General features: G+C 35.1%; 1 protein-coding gene across 26 annotated transcripts in view; it reads left to right on the top strand.

Moving 5' to 3' along the window:
• Positions 1-13,638, top strand: part of LOC106884224 (GTPase-activating Rap/Ran-GAP domain-like protein 3) — a 1,447,782-nt gene that overhangs the window by 1,349,478 nt on the left and 84,666 nt on the right. For all 26 annotated transcript variants that reach the window (XM_089343952.1, XM_089343984.1, XM_089343968.1 and 23 more), the window contains 2 exons: positions 4,300-4,398; positions 13,177-13,280. In XM_089343952.1, coding sequence (XP_089200078.1) covers positions 4,300-4,398; positions 13,177-13,280 — 203 coding nt within the window. The remainder of the gene's footprint in view (positions 1-4,299; positions 4,399-13,176; positions 13,281-13,638) is intronic.

Raw genomic sequence — 13,638 nt, forward strand, 5'->3', positions numbered from 1 at the left:
ACATGTGTGAGTGTCAATGTATGTGTGCATATGTGTGTGTATGCGCATGTATATGTGTGTGTAAAAATCTGTGTGTGTTTATGTGTGTGTATAAATTTGTGTATGTGTGTGTGTGTGTGTGAGTGTGTTTATCACTGAAATGCTACCGGCTCTTCCTCCAAACAGCTATCAAACTCTCATAAATGAATGTATTACACATTATATAAGTATATCACACACACACACACACATATATACATATATGCATGTGTGTGTGTGTGTGTGTGAGAGAGAGAGAGAGAGAGAGAGTCTGAGTGACTGAAATGTTGCTAGCTCTTCCTCCACCAGCTTTTATACCCCCATATACGTAAGTATATAATATCTACTGTATAACTATATGGCGTAGCTGTATAGTAAGATGCTTGCTTCCCAACCACATGGTTCTGGATTCAGTCCCACTGTGTGGCACCTTGGGCAAGTGTCTTCTACTATAGCATCAGGCCAACCAAAGCTTTGTGAGTGGATTTGGTAGACGGAAACTGAAAGAAGCCTGTCATATATATATATATCTGTGTGTGTGTGTATGTATATATTTATGTGTCTGTGTGTCTCTATATCTGTGTTTGTCTCCCCACCATCACTTGACAACCAGTGTTGGTGTGTTTACGTCCCTGTCACTTAGCATCTCAGCAAAATAGACCGATAGAATAAGTTCTAGGCTTAGATAGAATAAGTCCTGGAGTCGATTTCTTCGACTAAAAACCCTTTAATGTGGTGCTCCAGCAAGGCCGCAGGCAAATGACTGAAACAAGTAAATAAACAAAAGAATAGAATATATACATAGTGTGTGTGTGTGTGTGTGCGTGTGCATGTGTGCGTGTGTGTGTGTGTGTGTGTTGCAAATGAAACACTGCCAGTCCTTCCTCTCTCCCACTAGATATCAAACCACTCTCTAACAATTCATACCTCACACTATCTCTCCCATCAAAAAGCTCTCCGAAGGAATGAAATAAGAGATGTTAAAGAGGGAAAGTGTGAGTTGTTTCTGCCAATGAAGAGAGTTATCATATGGCCTATTTTATAAACCACAGCATAATAATATTTCTTCCCCATGAAAAGTAACATCTCTACATGTAAACTAAGCTCAGTGTTCAAAATGGGAGCTTCTACATGGTCATCAGTTTGCTAGAAATAGCAGCCATGCCTCTCTTAAATCACACCTTAACATCTTAAAGTATATCAGTGAACAATAGTTTGTAGCTTACAAAAAGGCAAGAGGATCATGATTGGAACACCTTTCATCATAGGTTTGTTCCATCAGGGCTGATTTGATGCTAAACAACAAGTTTATTTCAAGTCAGTGAGAGAAGGCCTCTAGACAGCTGCTTGACTTGCTAGAAATAGCTGCCAAATTTCCCTTAACCCTATAACATTCAAATTATTCTATCAAATATAACATTTATGCACATTGTTTAGAATTTATCCTGTATTATCTTGTAGCCTTGAGATTTTGATTATGTGCCATATACTTTTTAGACTAACATTGTACGGCAGGTGTGAGAGGCTGGATCTGACCAGATTGTACATATAACAGATAGAATATTTTGACCAGATATGGCCGGTTTAAATGCTAAAGAGTTAAATCGCACTCTACAGTCTTATATAAGGAAAGGACACATTAGACAATGTTTCCTATACAGTACCGGATCATACATGCAGCACAGGATGAGGTCTGGATTTCTGGATTTTCTGGTTTTCAGGAGACAGCCTAAATATATACTTAAAATATCAAATAAATAATGAAAAGTAAAGTAAATTGTGTTCAACAGATCCAAATTAATACAGTTCTAAAGCAGGTTCTGTTTGATATTTATTAATCCACTTAAAATTTTTTTAGATATGTCATATTCTATCAAGTATACAGTATAATGTTTATAGGATGAAAATTAAATGAAGAAAAGTAAATAACATGATTTTATTTAAAGAATGTAAATACAAATTAACACAATTCTAAAGCAGACTATGTTTAATCTTTATCAATCCACTTAGAAAGTTAAGAACAAAGCTGTTTTTAATATGCCATATGCAAAGCTATTTTTAATATGCCATATGCAAATAAACCAAATTCAAAAACAAGATCTGTTTATTCAATATATGTAGTATATTGCGTAGTATACAATATATACAGTATATTGCATAGTATACAATATATACAGTATATTGTGTAGTATACAATATATACAGTATATTGCATAGTATTGTGTAATATTCCCAGATAAGAAGTCCAGTACAGTATATACCAAGAATTTAAATACTATATAATTCTTTTTTGGAACAGTGAGACTCATAGAAGAAGCAGATAAAGCTATAATCAATAGCTTGAAATTATTGGGGGGGGGGGGGTAATATTTATCCCCACTTAAAAGTGAATGTTCTATCAGAGCAAACTACAAGGGGATGCTGAAAAGTTCCTGGCTTTCGGTAAAAGAAAATACAAAAGGATCAGTTAATAAATTCTTATGATGTCATTGAAATAATATATGTATATATGTATGTATATATATATATATATATATATATATATATATATATATATATATATATATATACATATGCACACTAGATAGACACTGGCTAAAAATCTTCTCGGTAGTGTGTTTCTCTTTACAACAGGTATCTTTGTAAAGGCTACAGTTAAGGGCCAAAAATGAACCCTATAACTGAGAAAGAATAGAAGAAAGAGTTGGCAATGATTATAGAGGGATGGATGACGAATGGTAAGTTGAGTACGGGAACAGGAGAGAAAGAAGGGATTAGTGACAGGAGTTATGGAGAAAAAGAGAGGGATAATGTTAAAAAGTGATGCTGGGGTTGTGTAAGGGAGGTCTAGGGCTATCCAATATTATAAAGAGGCAGGTATGGACAGGAAGGTGTGAGTGAAAAGGGACAGAAAGGGAGAAATAGCCTAGGATGGAGAAGGATCCAGAGAGAAAGAGAGGTGTAGAATTTCATTGGTGTAAGTCAGAGGGGGGAATGAGTAGGGATGTTTAGGGGAGGCAGATAAATCGTGTGGAGGGAGAGCAATGAGAGAAAAGGTATCACTATCAAACCACTCCCTAATAAGAGAAAAGATATCACTGTAAGAGAAAAGACATCACTATTATCTCCAGTGGTCAAGTGTCTACCATTAACAAGGCCAAGGAAGGATGAAATCATGTGATCTGGTAGTCTTGCCAATGACAATAGTGTGTAACTACCTCCCTCTGATGATGTAACCAAGAGTACTTATATGCACCAAAAGCCCATATGAGAGATTCTCTCATGGTAACTATTGCAGTACTCTGTATTCTAACGTAACATCCACTTTTAAGTGGGAATAAACATTACGAAGTGCATAATATATAATTTTAATTATTACTTATACAATGCATATAAAATGCAAAAAACACTCTACAGGTGTAGGAATGGCTGTGTGGTAAGTAACTTGCTTACCAACCACATGGCTCCAGGTTCAGTCCCACTGCATGGCACTTTGGGAAAGTGTCTTCTACTATAGCCTCGAGCCGACCAAAGCCTTGTGAGTGGATTTGGTAGATGGAAACTGAAAGAAGCCCGTCGTATATATGTATATATATATGTATGTATGTATGTGTGTGTGTGTATGTTTATGTGTCTGTGTTTGTCTCCCCAACATCGCTTGACAACCAATGCTGGTGTGTTTACGTCCCCGTAACTTAGTGGTTCGGCAAAAGAGACTGATAGAATAAGTACTAGGCTTACAAAGAATAGGTCCTGGGTGTCGATTTGCTCGACTAAAAGGCGGTGCTCCAGCATGGCCACAGTCAAATGACTGAAACAAGTAAAAGAGTAAAAGAGACTGCAAGTGTCAATAAAATAGAAGTGAAATTTTAAAATTTATTACGTGGCCCAGTACCAAATGATCCCATATTAATCCATGGCCCAGTACCAAATGATCCCATATTAATCCATGGCCCAGTACCAAATGATCCCATATTAATCCATGGCCCAGTACCAAATGATCCCATATTAATCCATGGCCCAGTACCAAATGATCCCATATTAGTCCATGGCCCATGTTTGGGGATCTCTATTCTGGAGGATATTTTCATTTATTTAGTTTTACTGTCAATTTGCTTACTGGTTTATTTTTCACTTGCAATTAAATATTTTGCTTGTTATTTCCTAAGTCTAAACTATTTTATTTTAGACAAAAAAAAAATTGTCTCTAACTATTTTAATATTTTATTTATTTATATATTTATTTATTCATTTATTGTCTTTCTGTTTCATCTTTTTTAGAGGAAGGCAATAGTGATTTTCAAAAATTTATTGATCTTCTTGGTGATAGAGTCAAATTGAAAGATTGGGATCGTTTCAAAGGTGGCCTTGACGTTAAAAGTAAGTTTTCATTTAAGACTACTTTCTTCTTCTTCTTCTTCTTCTTCTTCTTCTTCTTCTCCTCCTCCTCCTCCTCCTCCTCCTCCTCCTCCTCCTCCTCCTCCTCCTTCTTCTCCTTCTTCTTTTTCTTCTTCTTTTTCTTCTTTTTCTTTTTCTTCTTTTTCTTCTTTTTCTTTTTTTCTTCTTTTTCTTTTTTCTTCTTTTTTCTTTTTCTTCTTTTTCTTTTTCTTCTTTTTTTCTTCTTTTTTTCTTCTTTTTCATCTTCTTTTTCTTCTTTTTCTATTTCTTTTCTTCTTTTTCTTCTTCTTTTTCTATTTCTTCTTTTTCTTCTTCTTCTTCTTCTTCTTCTTCTTCTTCTTCCTTCTCCTCCTCCTTCTGTTTCTCCTTCTCCTTCTCCTCCTCCTCTTCTTTTTCCATCCTGTATATTTTAGCTGCATCCCACCAGTCTTTTTCTGTACTTCTAAAAGAGATTGACTTCATAATGTCTTACTCTCATCCTTCTCAACTCTGCTTTTCCTACTTGTTCCATTTCTCTCCTTGTTTTCATATTTAATCTCAATCATTGTTACTTCTAATATACACAATTTTCTTTTTTTTCTCTTCATATATTTCAAATCTTTCACTTTTCATTTCTATTTCACATTACTTAGCAAATCCATCAAAGTTGATCTCACATTCATGTCTAGTGCAGCTAAATCTTGACAACCCTCCAAAAAGCTAAACTTTTCTCTTTCTTCTAATTTCCAATGACTTGGAAATAGTTTGGTAAAACATAAATGCAATTTTTCTTCTTTTTTCTTATATTTTTCTTATATTTTTCCAGCAATTATTGTTGTCATATTTTTATTTACAATGTCATAAAACATGTGTGTATCTTTTAAATGCTGTTCTTGATCAAGTTTGATATCCACTTCTTGTACATCATGTTGTTTCACTTTCCATACTTGTCCTTTTTGTTGTTGTGCATTCTTCTTCTTGATATATTAATTGGAAAGTAGGATAAGCAGATGTATATTGTGTGTATGTGTTGTGCATATATCTGTTTGTATGTGTGTGTGTGTTATGTGTGTATATGTTTGTATGCATATGCTTGTATGCATGTGGCAATGTGTATGATTGTATAAATATGTATGTGCGTTTGTGTATGAGTTATGTGTACATGTTTGCATGTGTGTGTTTGTATGTACATGTCAATGGATATGACTGTATATATGTATGTGCGTTTGTGTGCATGTGTTATAGGTGCACATGTTTGTATGTATGCTTTGTGTTTGGGTGTATGTTGCATGTATGTTGTGTGTATGAGTAAGTGTGCATATTTGTGTGTGTGTGTGTGTGTGTATGTTTGTATGTATGTTTGTTATTGTGTACATACTTGTGTATGTCTTTCTGCATGTTTATGTGTGTGTGTGTGTATGTGTGCTTGTATGCTTGTATACAGTTGTGTGCGTGTGTGTGTGTGTGTGTGTGTGTGTGTGTGTGTGTGTGTCTGTGTGTCTGTGTGTGTTTGTGTCTACTGAAACAAAAACACCATATCATACCAAATTTCAATGTTGGAGAACAGACAAGGAAAATTAAAAAAAAAAAACAATTAAGACAAGAAAATATATTGAAGAAACATCAAAGAGATCCACACGTCAAAATATTAAAAAAAAAACTAAATCAAATTGAAATTCTATAAAAATGTAATATACCAAACTAAGATGTAATAAAAATATATAAACAAAATGTTTATAACTGTAATTGAAAAAGTCTCCTCATTGAGAAATTTTGGAGCTTGCTTTTCATTTGCTATAACAATGAAATTATATTTTATTACAAAAATCAAGGAAGACAGACACACATACCTTCGTGTGTGTGTGTGTGTGTGTGCGTGTGTGTGTGTGTGTGCGTGTGTGTGTGTGTGCGTATGTGTGTGTGTGTGTGTGTGTGTAAATGAGTAATATAAGGTGCGGATTCAGAGAATTCTGTGATTATCACAGAAAGCTCCTCTTACAGACCTCGGCTAACAGTCCAATATAAAGGAGTGTAATGAAGAGTATCTATACAACTGAAATCCAGAAGATCTAATCAATGAAATTATTTTTTGATGAGTGTATAAACTGTAAATGTCAGGAGGTATGAGAGGTGAATATATATATTTATTTAACCACATGACATCTTTAGGATTATGGTTGTTGGCAATCTTTTTCATGTAGTATTAATTTCAGTGTGGAAGAAACTATAATTGCATGCTTGCATTAATATGCATGCCATGCATTATACTATACAATTATATATTCATAAATGCAAATAAAGATCACCAAAGCATCATGGTTACACAAACAATTCAACTCTATATTATATTCTCTCAACTATCCTATTGTAGACCCAACATAGGAGTTCATCAGCCCTATGCTGATACTCATTGATGTACCTTGCTCAAGGTTATAAAGCACTGCCCACTCCAAGGAATTGAACCAATGATGTTATGATTGTGAGCTCAGCACACTAACCACTGGACCAACCAAATGTTAAGCTTCCTTCACTAAGAAATCATTAAAAGAGAATGTTCTCAGAATTCTGAGAACATGCCAGGATTTATTAATCTTTCTATTTACTATCCTTAATGCAAACAAACCCTGACGAAGGCATTTATTTCTTTAAACTTGATGATTTATTCATTCATAAATGATCATGTTTACAACATTCACATTGCAGTTACATAGTTCCAGGTTCAATTCACTGCACTGCATCTTGAGCAAGTGCCTTCTTCTGCCAGAGTCTCACATTCATCCAAGCCTTTGAATGGAATTAAGCAAATGGAAACTGGGTGGAAACTGGGTGGAAACTCTTCATATGAACTGTAACTATTGTTGAGTGGTAGATACTATTTATCCTCAGTTTAAACCACTGCCTGGTCCTTGAATTCCTTTATTGAAATTCACCCTGTAGCAAATGTCTGAACCAGATCTTCAGTTTCTTTTCCCTTTTCCCCACTAGTTGCAAAAATCTTGCAAAAAAATCCTGGGCATGGATCTTTCTCACTCTATTAGGTATAAGGCCAGTCAGCAATTTTCAAAACAGAGGAGGTTATTTAATGCCATCACTACTAATAAATGAATGGTACTTTATTTTATTAACCCTAGAGTGATGAAAAGCAAATTTAATTTTAGCAGGCATTGAACTCAGAACATTGAGAGTAGGACAATATGACAAAGCATTTTGACCAATGCTTTAACAGTTTTGCCAATTCACCATCCTAGTAATAATCCTTTCTACTCAGGTACAAGACCTGAAATTTCAGGGGAGGGAGTAAGTCGATTATATCACCCCACCCCCACCTCCAGTGCTTAAGTGGTACTTATTTTATCGACCTTGATGGGATGAAAGGTGAAGTTGACCTCAGTGGAGTTCGAACTCAGAACATAAAGACGGATGAAATACCACTAAATATTTTGCCCGGCATGCCGCCTTTGGTTTCAAATTTTGGCACAAGGTCAGCTATTTCATGTGAGGGGATAAATTGATTACATTGACCCCAATGCTCAACTGGTTCTTATTTTATCAGCCCTAAAAGGATGAAAGGCAAAGTAGACCTAGGTGAAATTTGAACTCAGAACATAAAGTTGGATGAACTACCACTAAGCATTTTATCCAGTGTGCAAACAATTCTGCCAGCATGTTGCCTTTACCATCCTAATAATAATGGTGCCTGGTTTAAGCACAAGGCCAGCAATATTTCAGTAGAAGGGGTAGGTCTATACCATCAGCTTCAGAACTTCATTTTATTGACCTTAGACAGATGAAAGGCAAGGCTGTTCTCAGCAGGATTTGAACATAGAAATAAAGAGCCAGTACGAATAATCACAAAGCATCTTTTCTGATGCTCTAATGATTCCACCAGCACTCTGCCTTAAAAATATTTTTTGAAAAACTTAAATAAATAATAAAAATTCATGTGAATAACCTTAACAGAATAACACCTTGGTCTTCGTTCATTTTGTTTCCAAGAAGCTTGTCTATTTTTAACCATACACCCTACCTCATTCCTCAACCCAAATTCACATCTAATTAATGTAAAACAAAAGAGAGAGTATTAATTCTGTGTTCAAGAAAATTATGTTATGAGCTTTCATAATTGTTATTTTAGTAATGTATCTGGCTATAAAAGTAATATGTTGCTTTGATACTTCCATTGTTTTTCTTTAATAGACACACACACACACATACAAACACACACACACACATACAAACACACACACACATACACATAAACACACACTCTCACATATGGACATTACATGATGATGATGATTATATATCAATGTATGTATGTATGTATGTATGTATGTATGTGTAATATAATATGTAACATATACACAAACACACATACACAAAGTATCCCTTGGATGGAAAAAGAGACAGAAAGCCAATTGTGGGACTTGAACCATGTATCTGCCATGTTCCACTTATTTGCAACAAAGTGGTTCTGTTTTTTTAAGCCATTGCTTTATGACATTATTTATAGCTGCATTCACATCTGAGAAATATTATCCAATAGACATATTTTCATATTTGTCAATGCTTCTAAAATCATGTTCTAAAAGTACATATATGTACATGTGCGTGTGTGTATGTGGTTGTTTGTGTGTATGCCTCTGTGTGTGCGTGTGAGTGTCATGTGCAAACAGGAAAACAGAACTTAAAACATGAGCATGTGTATTTTTTTATTATTATTTATCAATAGAAGTTATAGAGCAACTCAGGGCCAAGAGTTTTGTACATTGGCACTTATCAAACTTCATAAATGTCAATGTATGAAACTCTTGTGTGTACATATATATATAAATATATAGTGATTGAGGTGTTGCAGTCACAATTGCGAGATCATGGGTTCAATTCCCAGACCAGGCATTGCATTCTGTTCTTGAGTAAAGCACTTCATTTCACATTGTTCAGTGATCATTTCAACATCTGACATGTGGCACCCATTGCAACTGTGCAAGTAATGTCAATCTGATGGAGGGAGTGAGCTTATGTCTAAACAAATATTTAATCACTATAAACAAATCATCAGTGTGGCTGTTTGGCAAGAATTTGTCAAGCCCTTATACGTCATCTAATGACAAGAGAGTCCATAATACACACACACACACACACACACAAGATATATGCACGTGAGTGTACAAATGGTAAAAAGTTAGACTAAACAAATTTCACTAAAGTCAAATGTATTTAATAACAATTTCACAAAACTCCACATTGTTTTGGACACAACCATTCCATGAGTATCATGGTCACTAACTAGTTCCATAGCATTGAGAATAAAGCAACTTGCTAGTCCACGCTGCTCAATGAGATCTTTTCTCCTGAAGGACCCCAACTTTGGTAAACAATTCAATGTAATTAGTGACCTCAATATCAGAATCATTATGAACATTAGAAAGTCACTCCTTTTTCATTATGATTCCTACTAGATAAAACAAAAATGGCCCAATTTCTGACTTTTCCACAAGGAGCTATGACCAGATTGAGATTGCTGAACTCATCAGATTGCTTGTCTTAGATACCCACAAAAAATGTATTCATCCCAAACAGTTTGGCACCGTATAGGAATGATGGTTTGGTAAATTCAAGCCATATGGATGACTATGTCATGGAAAAGTTCTGGGAAAATCTTATGAACATCTTCAGAGAATTCAACCTAACTAGGCACAGGCATGGCTGTATGGAAAGAAGATTGCTTCCCAACTACACAGTTCTGAGTTAAGTTCCACTGCATGCCACTTTGGGCAAGTGTCTCCTACTATAATCTAAGCTGACCAAAACATTGTGAGTAGATTAGATAGATGGAAACTGAAAGTATATATGCACATATGTGTGTGTCTCTGTGTTAGTGTTTGTCCCCAACCAACCAATGCTTGACGACCAGTGTTGGTTTATTTACCTCCCTGTAATTTAGTGGTTCAGCAAAAGAAACCAATAGAATAAATACCAGGCTTTAAAAAATATACTGGGGTTGATTCACTCAACTAAAACCCTTCAAGACAAAGCTACAGGGGTTGCAAGCCAATGACTAAAACAAGTAAAAGATAACTGTAATTATTATGTCTAGATTAACAAGAGTCAACTCCTTGAACGTAACTATAGACCACAAAACAGGCAAGTACTACCATTGTGGAGAGTCCAGCAAGTAAAATGATGACATTCAAATCATTCCAACTACAACCCACCAACACCACCACCACCACCACCACCACCAGTTGTAATTAGAAACTTAGTCTCATTCATCAACAGAAGAATCTCAAATCTATCAGGAGACAGGACTACTCACCATTTGAAAAAGATATTAATGAGGAGTGGCTTCAATGATAAATTAGTGTATACAAAGAATCTCCAACCCCATCCCCAAACCTGAATAGAGCTACAGAGAGAAAAGAAATCTGGTTTAATCCTCCATCCAATCTAATGATTTCTACAAATATGGTTGGGAGTTTCCTGACCTTAATTAAGAAGCACTTCTGAAGAACCCATAAATATCATATATTCATTTATTTCCATAACATCAAGGTCTGTTATTCATTCTTAGATAATATCACTTCCAACACTGCATGTTGCAACAGATGCAAATTCACGCCCACATAGTCTACATCCTGCACTGCAATCTGTAACTGCTGAAATCCTACCAACTATCCATTTGGAGGACTCTTCTTCTCAAAGGCTGTAGTCTATAGAGCCACCTTTACAGCATCCAAAGACACTTCATGGACATGACAGTCAATGACCTTACTCGTGTCAGCCATGCAAACTCATTTGTAACCTGACATTACCAAACTGCTTACATCATATGATAACTGCAGTTACTAAAAATACAACAACCTACGGAATGATGACTAAGTGACTAAATGGCATCAACATCTTGTCTACTGCACCATGTACAATATCCAATGCAAACAAATGATGTAGCTAATGCCAACAAAGTAACAACATCTTGTCTGCACCATGTGGACCTCCTAATAAAATAACTGATATCACTATGATAGCAAAAACAACCATGTGACCTAAATTGACCAACAGACTAAATAACTTGAAGGAATTTTAAATTTCTTTTAAATTTTCTTCTTTTTGTCACTAGACATCTGAGGAGGTGGATGTGTTCTATGCACACTCTAAGTAATGTATATGTGTGTGTGTGTGTGTATATGCGTGTGTGCGCATGTGTTTATATATAGATAGATATACATTCATATACACATGTGTGGGTGTGGGTGAGTGTGCATGTATATATATATATATATATATATATATATATATATATATGTTCATATACATACAGATATCAGGTTGAATAAAAAGTAAGCAACGTTTTGAACCATGAAGAATTTGTACCAGATTTTTGCAGAGCTTTGAGTTTTTTTTTTTTTAACATTCTTTTGCAATTGTCTGATAATACACACATAGACTTGCCCAAATGCATTAATAAATTAACATTGTTATTTTTTTCACCATTGTTACAATCATCTGAAACAGAACTATCAAAGTGCGATATTCAAGCAGTTTTGCTCTTCAACTTCAAAAAAGGACATAAAGCAGCTGAAACTGCTCATGACATCAACGAAAATTTGATGAGGAAATGATCAGTGAGTGGTCAACTCAACATGGTTTAAACAATTTCACAGTGGGGACCTGTGCCTTGAAGATCATGGACACCCATCTGTCATCAATGACAGTCAATTAAAGATCATCATTGAGAAAGATCCACATAAAACCACTTGAGAACTGGCAAAAGAACTTCAAGTTAGCCAGAAAACTGCCTGCAAACATTTGCATGCAATTGGAAAATCAAAAAAGCTCAATAAATGGGTACCACACGATTTTAATGAAAATCAGAAAATGCACAGATATGAAATTTGTTCATCACTTCTTCTCCATAACCAGAGCAATCTATTTCTCAACTGCATTGTAACTTGTGATGGAAAGTGGATTCTGTACAATAATAAGAAATGTTCTTCACAGTGGTTGGACCAAAATGAAGCACCAAAAACCTTCCCTAAATCCGAGTTCTTCAAAAAGAAGGTTATGGTGACTGTTTGGTGGTGTACTGCGGACTCATTCACTATAACTTCTTAAAACCTGGAAAAACTATTACTGCAGAAACATATTGCCATGAAATTGCCAAAATGAATCAAAATCTGCTACTCTTCCATCCTAGATTGGTCTACAGAATAGGGCCAATCATTCTTCATGATAGTGCTTGACCACACTTTTTACTAATGACACTCCAGGAGTTGAGGGAACTTGGCTATGAAGTTCTTCCCCACCCAGCTTATTCCCAAGGCCTTTTTCCTGCAACTACCCCTTTTTCAAGCACCTTGATGGTTTCCTGCAAGAGAAGGAGTTAAAAAATCAGATCAATGCTGAAAATGCATTCAAAGATTTCATCAGCTCCAGAACACCAAATTTTTATGTTACTGGAATAAACAAACTTGTAACTTGTTGGCAAAAATGTGTTGATTGTAATGGTACTTACTTTGATGAATAAAATTTCCACATTGGTGAAATATATTGTGATGAATTTCCTGTTTCAAAACGTTGGTTACTTTTTACTGTCTGATAGATAGATGTGTGTGTGTGTATGTGCGCACATGTGTATGTGTGTGCACTTGTGTTAATGATATATAAATTATTTCCTTTGTTTAGTATGATAATGTTTGTTTTTTTAATATTTTCGATTTTGATTTTATAAGTTGGGTGACTTCTTACAATGTTATCCTCAATGCTATTGTCATATTCCAGCTGACAGCACAGGAACAGAATCAAGATATGTCATCTACGAAGGCCATGAAATTATGTTTCACGTATCCACCTTACTTCCATACTCCCCAGACAACAGGCAGCAGGTTCGTAACAATTATTAAAATTGTTCATTACAAAATAGAATTTGTATTCTATAATGAGAATTTTTTTTCTGTTACTTTTGGTTATTGGTTTAAGTTAATAAAAGGAAACAACAGCATCTTTTTGTGTTAGTGTATGTAAGTCATTATTCAGTTTTATTTCAAGATTTCTTTCCAATAGAGAAAGGGCCAGTTTCTAACCTAGATCCAAAGCTCCTTCATTGGAATTTCAACAACATCAACAGAGTATTTTTCTATGTATGTATGTATGCATGTACGTATGTATGTATGTATGTACGTGTGTGTGCACGTGCATGTGTGTGTGTTGAAGATAGGATTCAATACTGAATGGTAGAGTCAA

The sequence above is a fragment of the Octopus bimaculoides genome, chromosome 2 (genome assembly GCF_046866305.1).
Source record: "Octopus bimaculoides isolate indiv1 chromosome 2, ASM4686630v1, whole genome shotgun sequence".
NCBI classification, from domain to species: domain Eukaryota; kingdom Metazoa; phylum Mollusca; class Cephalopoda; order Octopoda; family Octopodidae; genus Octopus; species Octopus bimaculoides.